The sequence below is a fragment of the Propithecus coquereli genome, unplaced genomic scaffold, assembly GCF_000956105.1.
Source record: "Propithecus coquereli isolate 6110/MARCELLA unplaced genomic scaffold, Pcoq_1.0 Scaffold1, whole genome shotgun sequence".
NCBI classification, from domain to species: Eukaryota; Metazoa; Chordata; class Mammalia; order Primates; family Indriidae; genus Propithecus; species Propithecus coquereli.
This window is the reverse complement of record NW_012133857.1, coordinates 20,488,447-20,506,617: the sequence shown is the minus strand read 5'-3', so window position 1 is coordinate 20,506,617 and position 18,171 is coordinate 20,488,447. Positions and strand designations below refer to the sequence as shown.

At 41.7% G+C, this 18,171-nt stretch overlaps 1 protein-coding gene across 3 annotated transcripts in view; it reads right to left on the bottom strand.

Moving 5' to 3' along the window:
• Positions 1–18,171, bottom strand: part of PXK (PX domain containing serine/threonine kinase) — a 93,580-nt gene that overhangs the window by 31,299 nt on the left and 44,110 nt on the right. For 2 of the 3 annotated variants that reach the window (XM_012664662.1, XM_012664738.1), the window contains exons 2-4: positions 17,371–17,421; positions 14,502–14,549; positions 4,743–4,929 (exon numbers count right to left, since the gene is read on the bottom strand). In XM_012664662.1, coding sequence (XP_012520116.1) covers positions 4,743–4,929; positions 14,502–14,549; positions 17,371–17,421 — 286 coding nt within the window. The remainder of the gene's footprint in view (positions 1–4,742; positions 4,930–14,501; positions 14,550–17,370; positions 17,422–18,171) is intronic. The other variant, XM_012664814.1, reaches the window with a different exon arrangement.

The window sequence follows — 18,171 nt, the reverse complement described above, 5'->3', positions numbered from 1 at the left end:
AGGACTGAGAAATAGCCTTTTTTTTTTTTTTCACCTTAGGAGTCAAGAAATTTGAGAAAGGACATTTTCTTCCCATTGAACTATGATTTATTGTCAAATAAACTGCATGACTACCATGTTCCCAATGTTAATCTCCTCCCTCCCCAGACTCAGGCAACATATTTCAATCCTAAACATCCACTCCTCTGCTTAGAAGGCTTTCCTGGCTCCCCAATTCCTTACCGAATCAAGCTTCTAAACCTAGTACTCAGCCTACCTCTGGCTTTAACCTACCTTTCTGGTTTTATCTTCTACAGTGGGTGGGGCCTCGCTGTACTCTAGGTTTGCCTACTATGGGCCCTAAAGCCTGGCCTGCTCCCACTCCCTTGGCATTTTCCATCTGACCCATCATCTATCTTTCAAGACTCAGACCAAATTTGCTACTCCCCTAGCCAGGACTCCCTCCACCCCTCTCCTCTGTACACTCCCAGCGCTCTGTCTGTTGTTCTCTAATGGGACTACCCACTGTAAGTCCTGTATTAGGGCTACTCTCTTCCTCTTGACTATAAACTCTGGCTGGAAGGATACATCTTAATCTAAGTAAAGCCCAAAGCCATATGGAAATACTTCTCTCTCTTCTCAAGCTACTCTGCCTGGAGCACTGGCCCCTGACTCTTGGCCTGGCTAACTTCAACTCAGCCCTCAGAACTCAGTGTAGGTATCACATCTACTGGGAAGCCCTCCTCTGTCTTTAGGTCTGGATCATCTGTGCCCCCACCCTCATCCCCAAGGTGCTGCCTATTGTCCTGCCACAGCCTTCACCTGTCAATTTCCCTGAGTAAGTGTCTTGGGGTAGGGGGTGGGGGGCCTATTGCTTCTTTGTTGCAATATACATAGCACCTGGCACATAGCGGGTGCTCAATAAATATTTGATGAAGCAAGAACAAAGGGTTCAATACATGTTCAATGGATGTGGAACTTCTCTCTCATTAGAACATGAACTCCATGAAAAGCAAGGCATCTGCCCTCTGTTTCTTTAATACTGACTGACACACGCAGAAAAACTGCACACTCAGAAAAAGCACTGATAAACAAGCTGGAGACAGGAAATGCAGAGCAAAGCCTTCAAGTCCATCCTGTGCTTCCCACAGAGCTCAGATGTACGCGGTGCCCTCACTGTGTGCACTCTTTGAACTCCTGGATCCTAGGCCCATGGAGTGACTGCAGAGAACAAACACTGTCTCCTGCAGGCCTGGAACTGGGGTCCAGACCCCAGTCTACTACGGCAGGTCGTGTTGCAGAGAGGCCTGAACCTCTCCAAAACATCCTGCTCTTGTTCTGAAAATAACCCCCACCCCAATCCCTCCTTCCTTCTATCCTGGAGCCCACTACTATTCTACCTAGTCAAGAGATTCCCAGGGTTTAAGATTACAAGGCAACTGCAGCACTCCCTGGTCCACTTCCCCCTCCCACCTGCTTGTTTTATAGGTCAGGACCCTGAGACCCACAGAGGGAAATGCTGGTGATGACAAAGCTGGGACCCGGATCCAGGCTTCTTGATTTCTGGTCCAAATGAGTTTTGTGTGGACATGAAAACCGCTTTACTCTGAGGGGATATGAGGTTTGAGGTAGGAAGATGGCTACAGTGCAATAAGGCTTTTAAATGACGGAAGCGCCTTGTTAATAAGATGAATAAGGGCGGGGTGCAAGATTCTCAACACCTCATGACTGGGAGACACCTGCTTTCCCTGTACAATAGCCGGCTCTCAGTTAGACTTTTCATTTTCACTTATTTATTTATTTATTTTTGAGACAGAGTCTCACTCTGTCACCCAGGCTAGAGTGCTGTGGCATCAGCCTAGCTCACAGTAACCTCAAACTCCTGGGCTCAAGTGATTCTCCTGCCTCAGCCTCCCAAGTAACTGGGACTACAGGCGCGCACCACCACACCAGGCTAATTTTTCTATTTTTAGTAGACACAGGGTCTTGCTCTTGCTCAGGCTGGTCTCGAACCCCTGACCTCAAGCGATCCTCCCACCTCAGCCTCCAGAGTGCTAGGATTACAAGCATGAGCCACTGCGCTCAGCCTAGACTTTTTAATTCAAATGAACACCTCACAACTCCACAGAAGACTGAGGGCCTATATTTCCTTTCTGTGGATTTGCTCGTTTGGAGAAAACCAGAAAAAGAAAGAAAGGCTCAGCAATCCCAAGCTGGGGCTGCAGGGAAGAGAGAAGACAGCTGCTGATGTCCTGAGAACTCCTGGTTACCCATTCCCTGGTGACCAGGAAGGCATCACAGTCTCCCTCCCACAAAGCAGCCTCAACCTCAGAGCAATAAACAGGAAAAGTGCTTTGTTGATTTTGGCCACCACTTGAACACAGAACTCAAATCCTGCTGAAGTGAAGCTTGGTGGTGACCTCAGACTGTTTGGAAAATGAGAGGAGGCAGAAACATTGCCCACATGGAAAGAGAAAAGTGGTTGGCCCTGCTTAGAGAAGTGCCAGAAGTTGGGAGGTGTGCAGGGGACCCTCAGGGCGCCGGGAATGGTTCTGCCAGGCTGGCATGGGTGGTGCCTGTGCTTCCTTCTCCTGAGGTGGCTGGTGAGTCAGCCTAGAGGCACGACAAATCCTGACATTTCACTCAAAGGGGAAAATAAATCAGGCTGGTTCTGGTTCTGGCAGGAGTTTCTGGGGGTCTTTTTATACCCCTGCCCACATTTGCTTTGGACTCCTGACCATCTGCCGTGCCGGGGGCAGGGAGGGGAAAGATGAAGGACTGCAGCAGCGCGTGGGGGAGGTACAGAAAGAAATACAGAGATCCGACAACCTCCCCGCAGCAGAGTAGCATTTTAACTTCAAAGCACTCAGACCAGACTCAAGTCACTCCAGTGTGCAACCCCAGGTAAGGCCCTCCCTCTCTGGGGGCCTTAGTTTAGCTTATCTGTAAAAAGAGAGGGTTAGTCTTGATACATCTGCTCTAAGACCTCTTTCAGCTCTGACCCCATGTGACTCAATGTAGCTCTGGTAAAAGCTCCCTGAGAGCAGGAGCACATTTGCTTTGTGTCTGTATCCCCAACACCCAGCCGGGCACACGTCAGTGTGTGCTGAATGAATGGCATCATCACATCTGCACTGCACCTTGATGCCTGCCCGCAGGAGAACACTAGCAGGCACTCTCAGGAAATGATGTAGACGAACCACTGAACAGGGCTGGGTGGGGGCTGATTTGATAAGTCGATCCAGATGGCCTGCTGTCTTGACAATTTTAGGAACAATCATGGGGAAGTATGGAGAAATGAAAGGCACAAAAGATGCTACTCTGACAGAATCTGAACTGTCCCAAGAGCCCCAGTCCTATCTGTGATGTCTTTTATGTGAACCAAAAACGAGTGGGGGAAGAATGGAATCCTTTTTAACAACTCAGTGCTCAATTTTATAACTTACAGTAAATGTGAGTTTCAAATAAACTTTCCTTCTTTTGGTTACATTGTGGAAAGGCATTTTCCTCAGCCTCACGCAGCACTTCCATTACAAAATGGCAGGTACGTTCTAGAGCAAAGGCTTCTCACACTTTCAAGTGCCTGCAGATCACCTGGGGACCTTGTTAAACTGATCCTAATTCAGGAGGTCTGGGATGGGGACTGAATTCCACACTTTTGACAAGCTCCCAGGGATGCCAATGGTGCTGGTCAGAGAACCACACTGTGAGTGGAGGCCTCAAGGGCAGTAGTTGTCAAACTTGGCTGAATATTGGAATCACCTGGGGAGCTTTACAAACTACAAGCCCCACCTACAGAGACTGTGATTTAATCTGCATGCATGCAGCCTGGGCATTAGGAGTTTTTAAAGCTCCCCAGGTGATTTCAATATGCAGAAAAGTTTGGTGCCTGATAAGTAGGCCTCTATTTCCCTCTCTCTAAAGCAGGAATAAAAAAATGCCTCCCTCTAATTACTTCAAAGGCAATGTTTTGAGAACTTAATTATCTGATACAATCTATTGTCTAAGCAAGGAAGTTAACAATACCCAGAGTTCCACTTAGAAAGCCTCTGAAGCATGGTTTGGCTTTTAACAAATCAGTTAAATGCTATTCATTGGTTCAGTTCTACAACAGTTTCTATTGGTCTCTTCAAAGCCACACCAGAGTGTATTAAATATTTAGTTCCTCATTCTGCTGACATCAGGCTTAGGTTTTGATGCCGGCTTTGTGTGTGATCGGTATTGGAAGAGAAGCCCTTTCTACCTCAGCTCTTGGCAGCTGCCCTGATCCAGGAAAGATCCGGAAGAGAACTACCTCCTGTGCATTGCACTGAGTGGGTCTCAGGGAGCAAATGGGAAGACAGAAAGGACCCTTCTCAATCAGTATTGTGTTTAAATTAAATTCCCAGGAAAACCAGACACACTACATATTACATATACAAAAACAGAGCCAAACACAAATCAAATTGGGATCACTGTATACATTATTGTGGATTATTTACTCTCTCTTCTGTCAGGGGAGATAATAAAGACAAGACTGTAAGTATACAGACATGATAGTTTCTCTTCCATATTTTTCTGTGCAGACATTACAAACATTTTGGAAGTAAATTATTTTCTTCTTATACATCTGTAGTAAACTACAATTAAGTAAGTCTTAGTAAATAAATAATATCCTATAACAAATTTCCCTATTTGGAAGTAGAGTTTCTCCCACATGCTGTCCAGCAAAATACAGTGCCTCTTTAGCCATGTGACCGCAGCTCATAGAATCCTGTGCTTACCAGTGTAGTTTGCAGAATAGTTGTTTGGATCTAAAAACTTCTTAACCAGCTCACAATTAGACAAAATGTGATTTGTGGTGATAACATTGAGATAGTTCTGAAGACCTTTCTGTCTCTCAGCTATGAATTCACGATCCATGTTACCAATCAACTTTTTAGGAGGAAGAGGTAGACTTAGGCCTGCAATCTAAAACAAACAAACAAAAAAGGTATTATACTCATGCCACCCACAAATAAGATTCGATATCAAAATCCTGAACAATCAAATTCATTATATCTAAGACAACATAGATTTTAAGATGCATCCTAATTGCAGTGATATTATAAAATGTGAAAGAACTTGACATCTTAGAATTGATAAAATACTATATTAAGCATAGTAACTTTTTTATTTTTACTAAAGTTATAAACATAATTTCAAGAACAAATAGTTTAAATTATTATTGGCAGTCCCACCCCTGCCGCCTACCGCTGTCCCCTAAGACAGCCACATTCAATTCTTTCAGCTGATCTTTTGACATTGGGGGCTGTTCATATTGTTATATCTTGATTTTTCAATTTTAGCCATTATCTGTAAATTTCCCACAGTGGAAGGTGAGGATTAAGTCCTCTTTCACAATCCTGACCTTATACCAAACATATCCTGTCCCTAATCCTTCTGATATCATTATATTACAATTTTATTTAGTGCAATATTCACATTTACATTAGGTATATGATATTCACAACTAAGCTAAAGAGCTATGCTTATTTTTCCTTTCCAACAATCTGTGGTCCTTTTTTTGGGTTTCTTTTCAACTCCAAACTCTCCATCCAAGCTTTCATTCAACACACTCAGCTACACAGATATATAAATTTTATCTTCTTGAGGAGTACCTTCCGGAGCCCACTGGCCTGCTCCAAGCAGGACTGGTGGTCCCTACACTGCTGCAGAGCTGGCATCCTGGGATCGCCCCTCATCCTCATCCTGGAGATGCTTTTGCCTTTCTCTTGCTGAACCCCATTCTATATCCCATACTTTCCTTTTTCTTATATAATTCTCTTGTTTTTGGTAGAGCATAATCTCTCATCATCTTTTAAAAGGAGAGCAAGGGAGATAAATATTTTGAAAGCTTGCATGTATAAGAATGTCTTTATTTTCCCCTTACACTTGATTTATAGCTAGTCTTGATTGGAATACTATGTTGGAAATACTTTTTCTTCAGAATTTTTAAGAACTACTTTACTGTCTTCTAGTTTACAGTGTTGTCAAAGCTTTAAGCATATTGATTCTTGATCCTGTTTTGTTGTTGTTGTTATTGTTTCTCTTTGGCCTCAGTTTGTGAATTTCATGTGCCTCTATTGAGTCTATTTTCATCCTTTATGTTGAGTCCTCGGCCCTTTCAATCTAGAAACCAATACCCTTAAGTTCTTTGGTATTTTCTTGTATTAGGTCATTATTTCTTCCCCTCCATGCCCTCTGCTTTCTTTTTTTGGAACTCCTATTTTTCATTGTTGGACCTCCTAGACTGGTCCTCTAATTTTCTTATCTTTTCTATTTTCTATCTTTAAAAGGTATATATATTTCCCTACCTTTCAGCCCTTCTAAAGAGTTTTCACTTCTACTATCATCTTTTTTATTTGTAAGTGCTCTTTTCTATTCTTTTTTTCCCCCTTAATAGCATCCTGAACGTAATACAATTTCTTGTCTCTCTAAGATGATAAAAGACAGCCTTTGTGATGTGCCTGAAACATTCTTCTTACTACATACTTTCTGCTTCCTGGAGGTTCCTTTTTTCCTCTTTGTTTGGGTTGTTATCATTCATGTTAAAAGTGTTTCATAGTGGGAGTCAGATGTGAATAGGAACCAGCATTTGAAGGCCACACTTTGGGGGTATCCCAGGTCTATTCTCTGTCAGAAATGATGGGAAGATACGTAACCTAAACATCTGTACCCCCATAATATCCTGAAATTAAAAAAAAAAAAGAAGAAATGATGGGAAGATAATGTTGTGGGATGTTGAGCAGTGGAGTTTAGAAAAAAAACAGAAGAGGCCGGGCCCACGCCTGTAATCCTAGCACTCTGGGAGGCCGAGGCAGGAGGATCGTTTGAGCTCAGGAGTTTGAGACCAGACTGAGCAAGAGCGAGACCCCGTCTCTACTAAAAATAGAAAGAAATGATCTGGACAACCAAAAATATATAGAAAAAATTAGCCGGGCATGGTGGCGCATGCCTATAGTCCCAGCTACTCAGGAGGCTGAGGCAGGAGGATTGCTTGAGCCCAGGAGTTGGAGGTTGCTGTGAGCTAGGCTGATGCCACAGCACTCTAGCCCAGGCAACAGAGTGAGACTCTGTCTCAAAAAAAAAAAAAAAAGAAAAAAAACAGAAAAGTCCTACAAAATATATCCACAGGAATAAAACTAAAAGAGCAACTTACACCAAGCAGGTAGGTGGAAACACTAACACTTCTGTAACAGATGAGGAAGAACATGGCAAAATTTTACCAAAGGTAAATATGGAACATGGAGAAAAAGTGAACTGGTTCTTGGGTATAAAAATAAAGGGATGTCAAAATATATTAGCAGCTGATCAGACTAGTTATATATCTATATACTCTTTAAATGAAGTTCAAATCCAATCAGAACACTGAAATAATAAAACAGTGTTTTTGTAGGAGTCTGGATCCTTGGTTATCTGCTCACATTTAAGAGTGGGGCACCAAGAGCTGACTGGGACCTCTGGTGAATAGCTGGGGCTCATCTACTGTAGGTTTTATCTTATCAGATGACACCACTCAGCTGTTTCATTGCAGGAATGCTTAGCTCTTTCCTCTGAGGCTGGGAAAATTCCCCCCAAAAAAACCTTCTAGTCTCCTTCCTGGAGGATCTAAAGCCTGACTGCCAGAAAACTCTGGGAGCTAAGAGGAAGGAGGTTTGTGGGGTTGGGGGAGTGCTCACATACATTATGTAAATGTTTTCAATTGTGTCCGAATTCCCCAGCCTAAAGACTGTTTTACCCTCTCCAGAGAATAAACTTCCAGTTTTTTACTGGAGGGAGGAGGGCAGGTGTAAATTGCTCAGATGTGGGACATTTGGGGATCTGACTGCTTCTTAAACAGCCTTTCAACTCCTGATTCTAGCTTGACCTCCTCCTCACCTTGGTGCTTCCAATGGCTGAACTCTTTGGAGGTTCTGTAATGTAAATTGGGACCCATAGGATTATCTGCTTCCCATCTCAGAATTCTGCTTTCCTATATCTCCTTAATTAATTAGCTCTCACCCACTGGATTTTCAGCTTAAAGCGTTTTGTTGCAGTTTTTTCCTCTCCCATTCTGTTTATCCTTGAGGGTGTATGTGTGTGTATAAAGTCAATTTACTATTTATTGTTTTAGAGTGATTTGAGGACAGAGGAAAAGTAAATACAGATGCTTAATCTACTATCATTTTCCAGAGCATTTAAAACTTTGAGTTTATTTTTTGAACTTTAAAAACAAAGCATCAAATTGGCATTTTAATTTAATTAGCAAAGTCACTTTCAAAGAGTAGTGCTATTCTACACTTGTGCTTATATCAGAGCAGTCCAGTGGCATGTGCATTGATTGAGGGTAAGAGCTAAAGAGAAGGGCATCTTGAATCAGAAAAGGAGGTTCTGAAACACTCATGTGGGCAAACCTAACTTAGACTGTTCCACTCTGCATTCTTCAAACAACAATGATGCAGCCAAATGAAGACCTCGAACTTGATACTGGACAAGATGAAAAGGTTGGCTGACAATTCTAAATTGCCTATTTCTCCAACATAATTATGAAAATTGTCAGAGCATACTTAAATTTACTATCATGGCATAATTCATTTCCAAATAAGACACTTAGGTTTCAGGTCATTTTCCTTGTTCGTACAATTAGGCTTTATCTAATAGCAGTTTCTTTATTAGCTAAATAAAATGCATACTTATAAAGAAAGTAAATCATTCAGCTATTCCACATCCAAGCCAATAGTTTTATTTTTTTTTGTTCAGGTGCATGAAGTATTTAATCAAGGGTAATGTATTATCTAAAACACAACTGATATATCTTTCTTAAAACCATTTTATGAAGCTGCAGAATATTACCTCATTTATGTGTGTGTGTGTGTGTGTACAGTAAGTCCTCCCTTAATGTCGTCTATAGGTTCTTGGAAACTGTGACTTTAAGTGGAACAAATACATAACCAATTTTACTATAGACTAGTTGATATAAACAAGAGTTAAGATCCTTGGTATATTTCTGGTCACAAAACATCACCAAACTTCTAACTAAAGACCCAAAACACTTCTAATATTAAACACTGAAATAAATGCAAGCTATATATACATTTAAGAAAGATAAAAACAAGATAATTATTTACTCCATTTCCCCAGTTCAGGGTCACAGGTAGCCAGCGCCTATCCTGGCAGGTCAGGGTTAAAGGCAGGAACCCAGCCTGGACAGGGAGCCACTCCATCGCAGGGCGCTCTGACGCCCACACTCACTCAGTATGGGACCACGCAGACCCGCCGATTCACCTAACCTGTACATCTTTGGGATGTGGAAGGCAACTGGAGTACCTGGAGAAAACCCACGCAGACACGGGGAGAATGTGCAAACTCCACTCAGATAATGGCCCCCGCCAGGAATCGATTTTTTTTCTCATCAACGTTACAACCAAAGGTTGTTGAATGACACGATGTTATTCAAAGTCCTGCTGTATGAGCCCGGGGATATGGTTATACAGGCACAAGAATGTCTACAGGATTCACACCAACTGTTTAATGCTTAACAACAGGCACCTCTGGGAGCAGGTTGGTTAATTTTTATTTCTCCACTATGAAATGTTGACAGTGTTCATTTGCTGCCTTTTTCAATTAAAAAAGAAAGAAAATTCCTTTTGTTTATCAAACTGATTGTAAATGCAGCAAGGAATTTAAAAATTACCACTAACCAGTATTAGCAGATTTGCCTGCATTACCTACATAACAGCAGACTCAACTGAATCCCACATTGCTCAGAATAGAGAGTCACGTCTGATATCATCACACTCGAATCCCAATATTTTGGCTATTTTTCATTCATGGTGGGAATGTGAGAATGAATTTGATAAAGTACCTGTTTTGAACTCTGTGGCCTCCAAGCTTCAACCAATCTATTTTTTCAAGCTTCATTTTGCTTTAAAAAATGTATTGATCTGCCCAGACATCCCATCAGTTCTTGTTAATCATCAAGTGAAACACAGACTTCTTTTGCCAACAGCTACAATTATAGTGTCCCTGCTAGGCCGGTGTGGTGGCTCACGCCTGTAATCCTAGCACTCTGGGAGGTCAAGGCAGAAGGATTATTTGAGATTGGCCTGAGCAAGAGCGAGACTCCGTCTCTACTAAAAAAATAGAAAAAATTAGTCGGGCATGGTAGCACATGCCTGTAGTCCCAGCTACTCTGGAGGCTGAGACAAGAGGATCACGTGAGCCCAGGGATTTGACGTTGCAGTGAGCAATGGTGATGCCACTGCACTCTACCCAGGGTGACCGCGTGAGACTGTCTCAAAAAAAATAAGTGTCCCTGCTAATGTCAAACAGAATGCAGGTGGTTTTCCTGCCCTAAGTTTAAGATCTCACAATATTCCTAAAAGTATTCAAACTATGCAACATGTATATTATTTCGAAATCTTCCCTTTTAAAAAAGATTAGCATTCAAGAGATACTTATTTTCTATTTTAGCTTTTTCCTAGAATTTCTAAAATGCTTACCAATTACAGGATATAAAATTTAAAACTCCAATGACTAATTAGAAGGGAGGAAAAGGAATACTAGCACATGGATGATAAAGTCACTAAGCCACTGGTTTCCTGCACACCTCCACATTGATGACTTCAAGCCAGGACATCTCATCATCTCACTTTTGCTACCTTTCCTCTTTAACATGCCCTATATTGAATTTCTTATATTAATAGAAGGAAAAGGAAACAAGAAAGCCAAAAGTCCCTGAGTTCCATTTGTAACAACTGCCGAGTGACAAGTAAAAGGGGAATGATTCCCAAAGTAGGATCTAGAACCCATAATTTGACCTATGCTAGCCTAGTAAGAAGCCTCTAAATTACATGACAAACTACATTACAGTTTCCAGAAAAGTAGCTTTTATCTAGAGGGAAAACCTCCAGACTCGATCTTTTCATCTCTCCTTACTCACTTCCATCATCAGGTCTTAATAATCTGCCTTCAACCACATTCCAGCCAGTATTCTAGGGAGTTCTAAGATCTTGACAAATCCTCAATTGTTCCAGTTTCCCCCTGGCATAAGTCATGTCATTCCAAGGTCAACAATGGGAAGCAAAATTCAAATCACAAAACATTTGTGCTATAAGACACCTCAGAAGTCATCTAGTTTAACCCCTTCTTTTCAGATGGGGCAAGTGAGGCCGGAGAGAAGAAATGACCCAAGGTCTCAGTGCTGGTAAGGGGCAGAGCCTGGCTTCCTTGCCAAGTCTAAGGGGCAGAGCCTGGGTTTCCCTCTCTGCCCAGTTCCCAACATTTCAACCTCCTGCTTCTTTCTTTTTCGTTATTGTACATCATCTCCCTACATGGTTGCTAATTTGATGTTGCATTTAAAATAAGGGGGTGATTTTTCTTTGTCGTTACCACAAAATATGCTCACTATCAAAAGTTGGGAAAACACAGCATTTTTCTATTTTTCTAATTAGATAGCTTACACATGTTTTTTTCTAGAGAACTTGGAAAGAACAGAACAGTATAAAGAATCAGAAAAAAAACATAACTCATAATGCCCCCACCTGGGGATTACCATTAACATTTTGGCATATTTACTTCCAATCCTTTTTTTCTAAGTGTTGCATGTAATTATATTATATTGCATGTACAATTTTACATTCTGCTTTTTTTCACTTACACATGTTCCTATTGGACTCAGACTACTCTGCATATGTGTATTACATTTCTCTTTCTTCAGCAGGAACTCGTTTATCTGTGAAAAGGGTAATTTGACACTGAAAATCATGGTCACAGTTTTATTCTGAGGCTGTTGAGTCTTTTTGGTCTGTTTTAAAAGATTGTTTTGAATTCATTTTGTTGCCAAAAAGCTGTACATACTTTCTTCTGTTTGTTTACTTGGTTCCAGAAAACCTCCCACTGAAATGATGTCTGGCCATATTCTGCCCAACACAAGCCAACATCAATACATGAGGTTGTTTGCATTTGAAATAAGATTCACATTGAAAGTGAACATTTTATTTTATTTTATTTTTATATAATAGTATTTTAATAGCATCTTCATTAGTTTGGGCTGCTATAGCAAAGTATCATAGACTGGGTGGCTTATAAGCAACAGAAATTCACTTCCAACAGAGGCTGGAAGTCTAGATTAGGGTGACGGCATGGTTGGTGAGGGCCCTTTTTCTGATTCACAGGTGGCCGTCTTCCTGTGTCTTCTCATGGTGGCGACACAGAGACCAGAAGCAAACTCTGTTGTGTCTTTTTATTATTATTTTTAAATCTTTATTATTTATTTTGTTAGGGACACAGTCTTGCTCTATCACCCAGGCTGGGGTGCAGTGGTGTAATCATAGTTCACTGTAACCTCAATGTCCTGGGCTCAAGCAATCCTCCTACCTCAGCCTCCTGATTAGCTAGGACTATAGGTGTGTGCCACCATGCATGGCTAATTTTTTTTTTTTTATAGAGACAAAGTCTTGCTATGTTGCCCAGGCTTGTCTTGAACTCCTGGCCTCAAGTGATCCTCCTGCCTTGGCCTCCTAAAGTGCTGCGATTATAGGCATTAGCCCAAAAGTGACCTTTTTAAAAGGTAAAATTATACTGAAACAAAAATAAAATTTATTATATTAAAAAGACCATAAGTGGGCTGGGCGCGGTGGCTCACTCCTGTAATCCTAGCACTTTGGGAGGGCGAGATAGGAGGATCGCTTGAGCTCAGGAGGTCAAGACCAGCCTGAGCAACATAGCAAGACCCTGTCTCTACAAAAAACAGAAAAATTAGCTGGGAATGGTGTTATGTGCCTGTAGTCCCAGCTACTCAGGAGGCTAAGGTGGGAGGATTGCTTGAGCCCAGGAATTTGAGGTTGCAGTGAGCTATGCTGATGCCACTGCACTCCAGCCCTGACAACAGGGCAAGACCCTGTGAAAGGAGAGGAGAGAAGAGGAGAGGAGAGGGAAGGAGGGGAGGGGAGGAGGAGAGGGGAGGAGAGGGGTGGATGGGAGGGGAGGGGTAGATGGGAGGGAAGGGGAGAGAAGGGGAGAGGAGGGGAGGAGAGGAGAGGAGAGGAAAGAAAAAAAGCCATAAGTGAATAGTTCTGGAGGTTCAACCTTATATCTCCAGAGTATGAGCAAATGGGAGATAAAACCCTCCTCCCCACACTCTATCCTCAAAAACTAGGTCTAGGCAATCTCAATTTCATAAATATTTCTCCTACAATTCTTACTCAGCTCTGGCTGAATGACATTATACAAAGATCACTCCCCCTTCTTTAATACTGGGCAGAGGTTCACTCGTACATAAAAGCAGAAATGCTTAATAGGCCCAGTGTTAACTCCCAAATGCCTATACCAGTGTGGAAATGGCCTGTGGGCCACTGCATAGGGGGAGGGGAAATTGAGGAAAAAATTTGCCACTGGAATAAACTGCACATTGTTGCCTTATCTACAATGTCATCATAGGCCCAGCTTTTGTCTGAGTTAAAAGACAATGCTATTAAAATCCAAAAATAAAACCAATTAAACCCGACAATGAGGAGAATTCAATCCCTGCCAATATTCTATCTGCAGATTTAAACTGGTCATACCAATTTCTCCAGAAGGAAAATAAGGCATTCATGCTTTCAGCAGTGTTGTAAGTAACATTAAAGTTTGGACTCTAAAAATGCTAAAAAGTCTGATCAACAAAACGTGGCCTTTTGAAGGAAAGGAAGCATTATGCTCCCTCCTAGCCCACAGTCCTCCTGACCTTTGAGGACAAGATCAGAGGTCACTCCGAATAAGTGATGATGGCTAGTTGCTAGTCCACCAATGAAGGGAGCAGTTCTTTACCTCCTGGTTGAGCTGGTCATGAGCCAAGCACTCTGGCTCAGATTAAAGGGGTTTTATGTTACCAACCAAATCTGCAATGTAACACAAGTTCAGTGGTCTTCAGTAATCCTCAGTACTTGAAGACCAGTGTGCCAGGTACAGACATGGCTGGTGTTGCCAATACTTCCCGTGGTGCAAAAGCCCCTCTTGGACCCTTCAACCATTACCACACTGGCTGTGTTTCCAGACAAAGATTTTGCAATCCATCCTTCTTTCCGTTATGGCCATCAGGTTAGAAACATTTAAATCAAAGGGATTGCAAAATACACATTTAGGAGGAAAACAGTTAAACCGAAAATGCCAAGTCTCTACAGTTCCTGTTGCAGCGTGCGTCTGCAGCGCTGACTGTGAGCCTAATTCAGTGGACGGTCTGAGAGAGTCCCGGCCCCAACTAGCAATCCACTTCATCATTCCTAATCTATGAAAAGGAGATAATACATCAGCGCCCTATGATTGTGGTAAGGATACAGTCTGGCACAAAGGTACTCAGTTGCAAGGTGACTATTAATTATAAATCACATGTTTATTCCCACACATCATCTGTTTGAAGTATGAATTTATCTTCCTTGCCAGGGAAATGTGCTCATTTCTTGTTACTGATACTGGTATTTCCAACCAGTTTCTGAGACACCCCAGGCAATCAACATGTATCATTGGAGTTTTAAAACATTTACCTGCAAGCTGTTGTTCAGCAAATCAAAGTCACTGTATCTTCTAACAATCTGTAAGAGACAAGACAGTGGTGTTTTGATTCAGCAAAGACCATCTCTTTTCATTTCCTTATTTAATACTTACTAATATTAGTAATATTGGTACTCCAGAGCTAAGGCACTTGTGCTAAGGGCAGTAGGGCTTATACCTGGTGCTTAACTTGTTTAACTCGACAGGACTGAAAAACAGACCTAGCAGTGCCCCAGAGTTGGCTGGGCCAAGGGAAACTAGGTAATGCCAGCTAAACTCACAAGACATCAACAGGTGAGAGTATTTGTTTTCAGGGTAAATAGCCCTTCAAATATCTTTCTTATTAACCAGGTACCTAGAAAAAATTTACAAATTTTTTTTTTTAAAGTTTTATTGAACATGGAATCAAAGCGAAAGTGGGTAGACACCTTTGCTCCGGATAAAACTTCCTCCAGTTGAGATCCCACCACCCTGGAGACTGGACTGCACCTGCAGGCAGAGCTGTCACACCTCACCCTGATTCCCCAGGTTTCCCCCTCTTGGCAGACAGCCCACCTTCCACTGTCTACATATTCTCTCTTAGTTGTATTGATGTTGTTGATTCAATGTCAAATTCTACTAGCTCTTTTGGCTCAAATCAGGAAAATTATTTTGCTTTACAATAAATAGTTTGTCTTCATCCTTTACTGGTGATTTTCAAATATTAGTGTGCAAAAGAATTACCCGGACATCACCTGCTGGGGCTCAGAAAATGCCACCCCAAAGTATGCCACTTTGGTATGCTCAGTACTTTGCACTAAGGGAGACTAGAAGGTCTCAAAAGCAAGGCCTTTCTGGCCTTCTGCCCTCCTTTCTCCAGCTCCTCTATCTTCCCCAAAGCAAGTCATAGAAACCAGAATCCCTCTTCCCCAAGGCAGGTCATAGAAACTAGAACCCCTCTCTCCCAAAACAAGCCATAAAACCTAGAAAGGTCACTCTCTCCCTTCCCCCCTGAAGACCCTCCTTCCAAAAGAGTCCTGCCCCATACCTAGGAGGATGGACTGTTACACAGAGAGGTAGACAAGAATCTGGACAGACAGGTCTTGCTAGGTCACCCCTCCACCCGCCTCAGTCTATTACCATTAGCTCATACCCTTTTGGTCCAATCACATTTCTACACAGCTGTCCATTCTTTATCAAAGCTAAGCATAAAAATGGACAGTTTTCCATTTTTACTGAGTCTTTGGATCTTTGTTTCTAAAGACTACTATATCATGTAAAACTTTAATTAAATAAATTTGTTGTGCTTTTCCCTTGTTAATCTGCCTTTTGTTATAGGAGTGTTGGCCATGACATTTACGATGGGGAAGGAAAGGTATCGATATTATTATACCAACCCCACCCACAGAGAACCTAATCAGTATATCTAGGATGGGGCCCAAGAGTCTATATGCCCCCAGGTTTCTAATGTAATGGATCTAGAAAACTGCATCAAGGGATGATTTTTCTGGTAGGACACTGCTGTTGGCCCTGCTTGCCAAATGCACATCAAAAAGTTAAATATAAAGCCATCCCTTGTAAGAGCCAAGAAGCAAAAGACTGGACAGTGGTTAACCACAAAGAATATACAAATTCCAATTCTGTACTGCCAATGATCTAAGTGTGACCTCTGACAAGTTACTTACCTCTTAAATGTAAAAAGGGAATAAATAATACTACCATATAGGACTTCTTTTTTTTTTTTTTTTTTTGAGGCAGAGTCTTGCTGTGTCGCTCTGGCTAGAGTGCAGTGGCATCACTGTAACTCATTGCAACTTCAAACTCCTGGGCTAAAGCGATCCTCCTGCCTCAGCCTCTCAAGTAGCTGGGACTACAGGTGCATGACACTGCACGCAGCTAATTTTTCTATTTTTTTAAGTAGAAAGAGGGTCTCGGTCTTGCTTAGGCTGGCCTCAAACTCCTAAGCTCAAGCGATTCTCTCTCCTTGACCTCTCAGAGTGCTAGGATTACAGGCATGAGCTACCTTGCCCAGCCGGGGACTGTTTTTAAAGGGTTAAATGAATTAATGTGCTTGCTTGAACCAGTCCTGAACACTTAATAGGTGCTCAATCGATGTTAAATATAATAATTATTCAAACAAAAAGCAGTTTGAAATTTCAGGCAAAGAAAAGACCAAGTGTGGGCCACTGTGGTCAGAGACTGCTTAAGGTGGGAAGTTAAGGTTTGAGCTGGGCTATGAAAGACAAGGTAAGATTTTTGGATGAGGGGAAGGGGTGGGGGTGGTAATTATAATTACTAAGACCGGAAAGAAATGGCTTCTATACAGAATTTAGCCACCCTCTTCAAGTCAACTAGGATGGGAAGGATCTCTAGCTCTATCCAGAAAGTCTTTTTTACTCTGAGGCCACCACGGAAGAAAACAAAGCCTGGGGCCCCAAGAAGGCCCTTCCTCAGAGAAAATGAGGGAGCTAGCACCAGAGTTGCCCATGAGTGAACTTAGGAGTCCATATAGTGTCTCAGACTGTACAATATTCCGGATGCTGTCTCACCTTTCTACCTGGTAGACTACCCACAGCCACAGGGGAGGAGGTTTGAATTTCTAGAACAAAACATGTAAATTTGCATATACTGTTTGCTCTGGGTTAAGCTGGAAAACAAATTCCTAGATACTCTCCATGGTAACATCACACACAATTTAACCAAACTGGGAACAGAAAAGTCTGTTATAATATTTATCTTAAAGCTAAATTTTAAAAGTTTATAGCTAAAAGAAATAGGATTTATATTTATGCATGTTCTGATTTTTCCAGATTTTTAGATGCCGCAAGTCAAGGTTTTAGTCACAAATTTAAACATTTTTCTAATTGATAAAAAAATGCTTACCTGCCAGCTGTTTTCTGCAGAAATTCCTCTTTGCACCCGAATGATATATTCCTTTAAAAAAAGGGGGCGAGGGGAAGAGCCTCAGTTATAAAATCCCCAAATCAGGAAATCAAAAATAAGTAAAAACATCAGATAAAACAGACTTCAGAGCAAAAAAAATTACCAGTGACCCAGGGAGATATTACATAAAACAAAAGGGTAATCTACCATGAAAGCATAGCAACCCTAAATGTGCACGCACCAAACAATAGAGCTATAAAATATGTGAAGCAAAAACTGATAAAACTGAAAGAAGAAATAGACAAACCTACAATTATAATTGGAGACTCAGCAATTGATAGAACGACTAAACGGAAAACCAGTTAGGATATAGAACTCAGCAATAAATGCCATCAACCAACAGGATTTAATTAGTGTTTATAGAGCATTCTACCCAATAATAGCAGAATTAGAAGAAATAATACCTTTTTTTCAATGACCATGCAATATAGACCAATATGGATCATATCCTGAGCCATAAGATAAATGTTAAAAAATTTAAAAGAACTGAAATCAGGGCCAGGCATGGTGGCTCATGCCTGTAATCCCAGCATTATGGGAGGATTGCTTGAGGTCAGGAGTTCTAGACTTGTCTCAACAACATAGCAAGACCTGTCTCTACAAAAAATAGGAAAAATTAGCTGGGCATGGTGGTGTGCACCTACAGTTCCAGCTATTTGGGAGGTTTAGGCAGAAGGATTACTTAAGCCCAAGAGTTTGAGGCTGATGTGAGCTATGATCACACCACTGCACTCCAGCCTG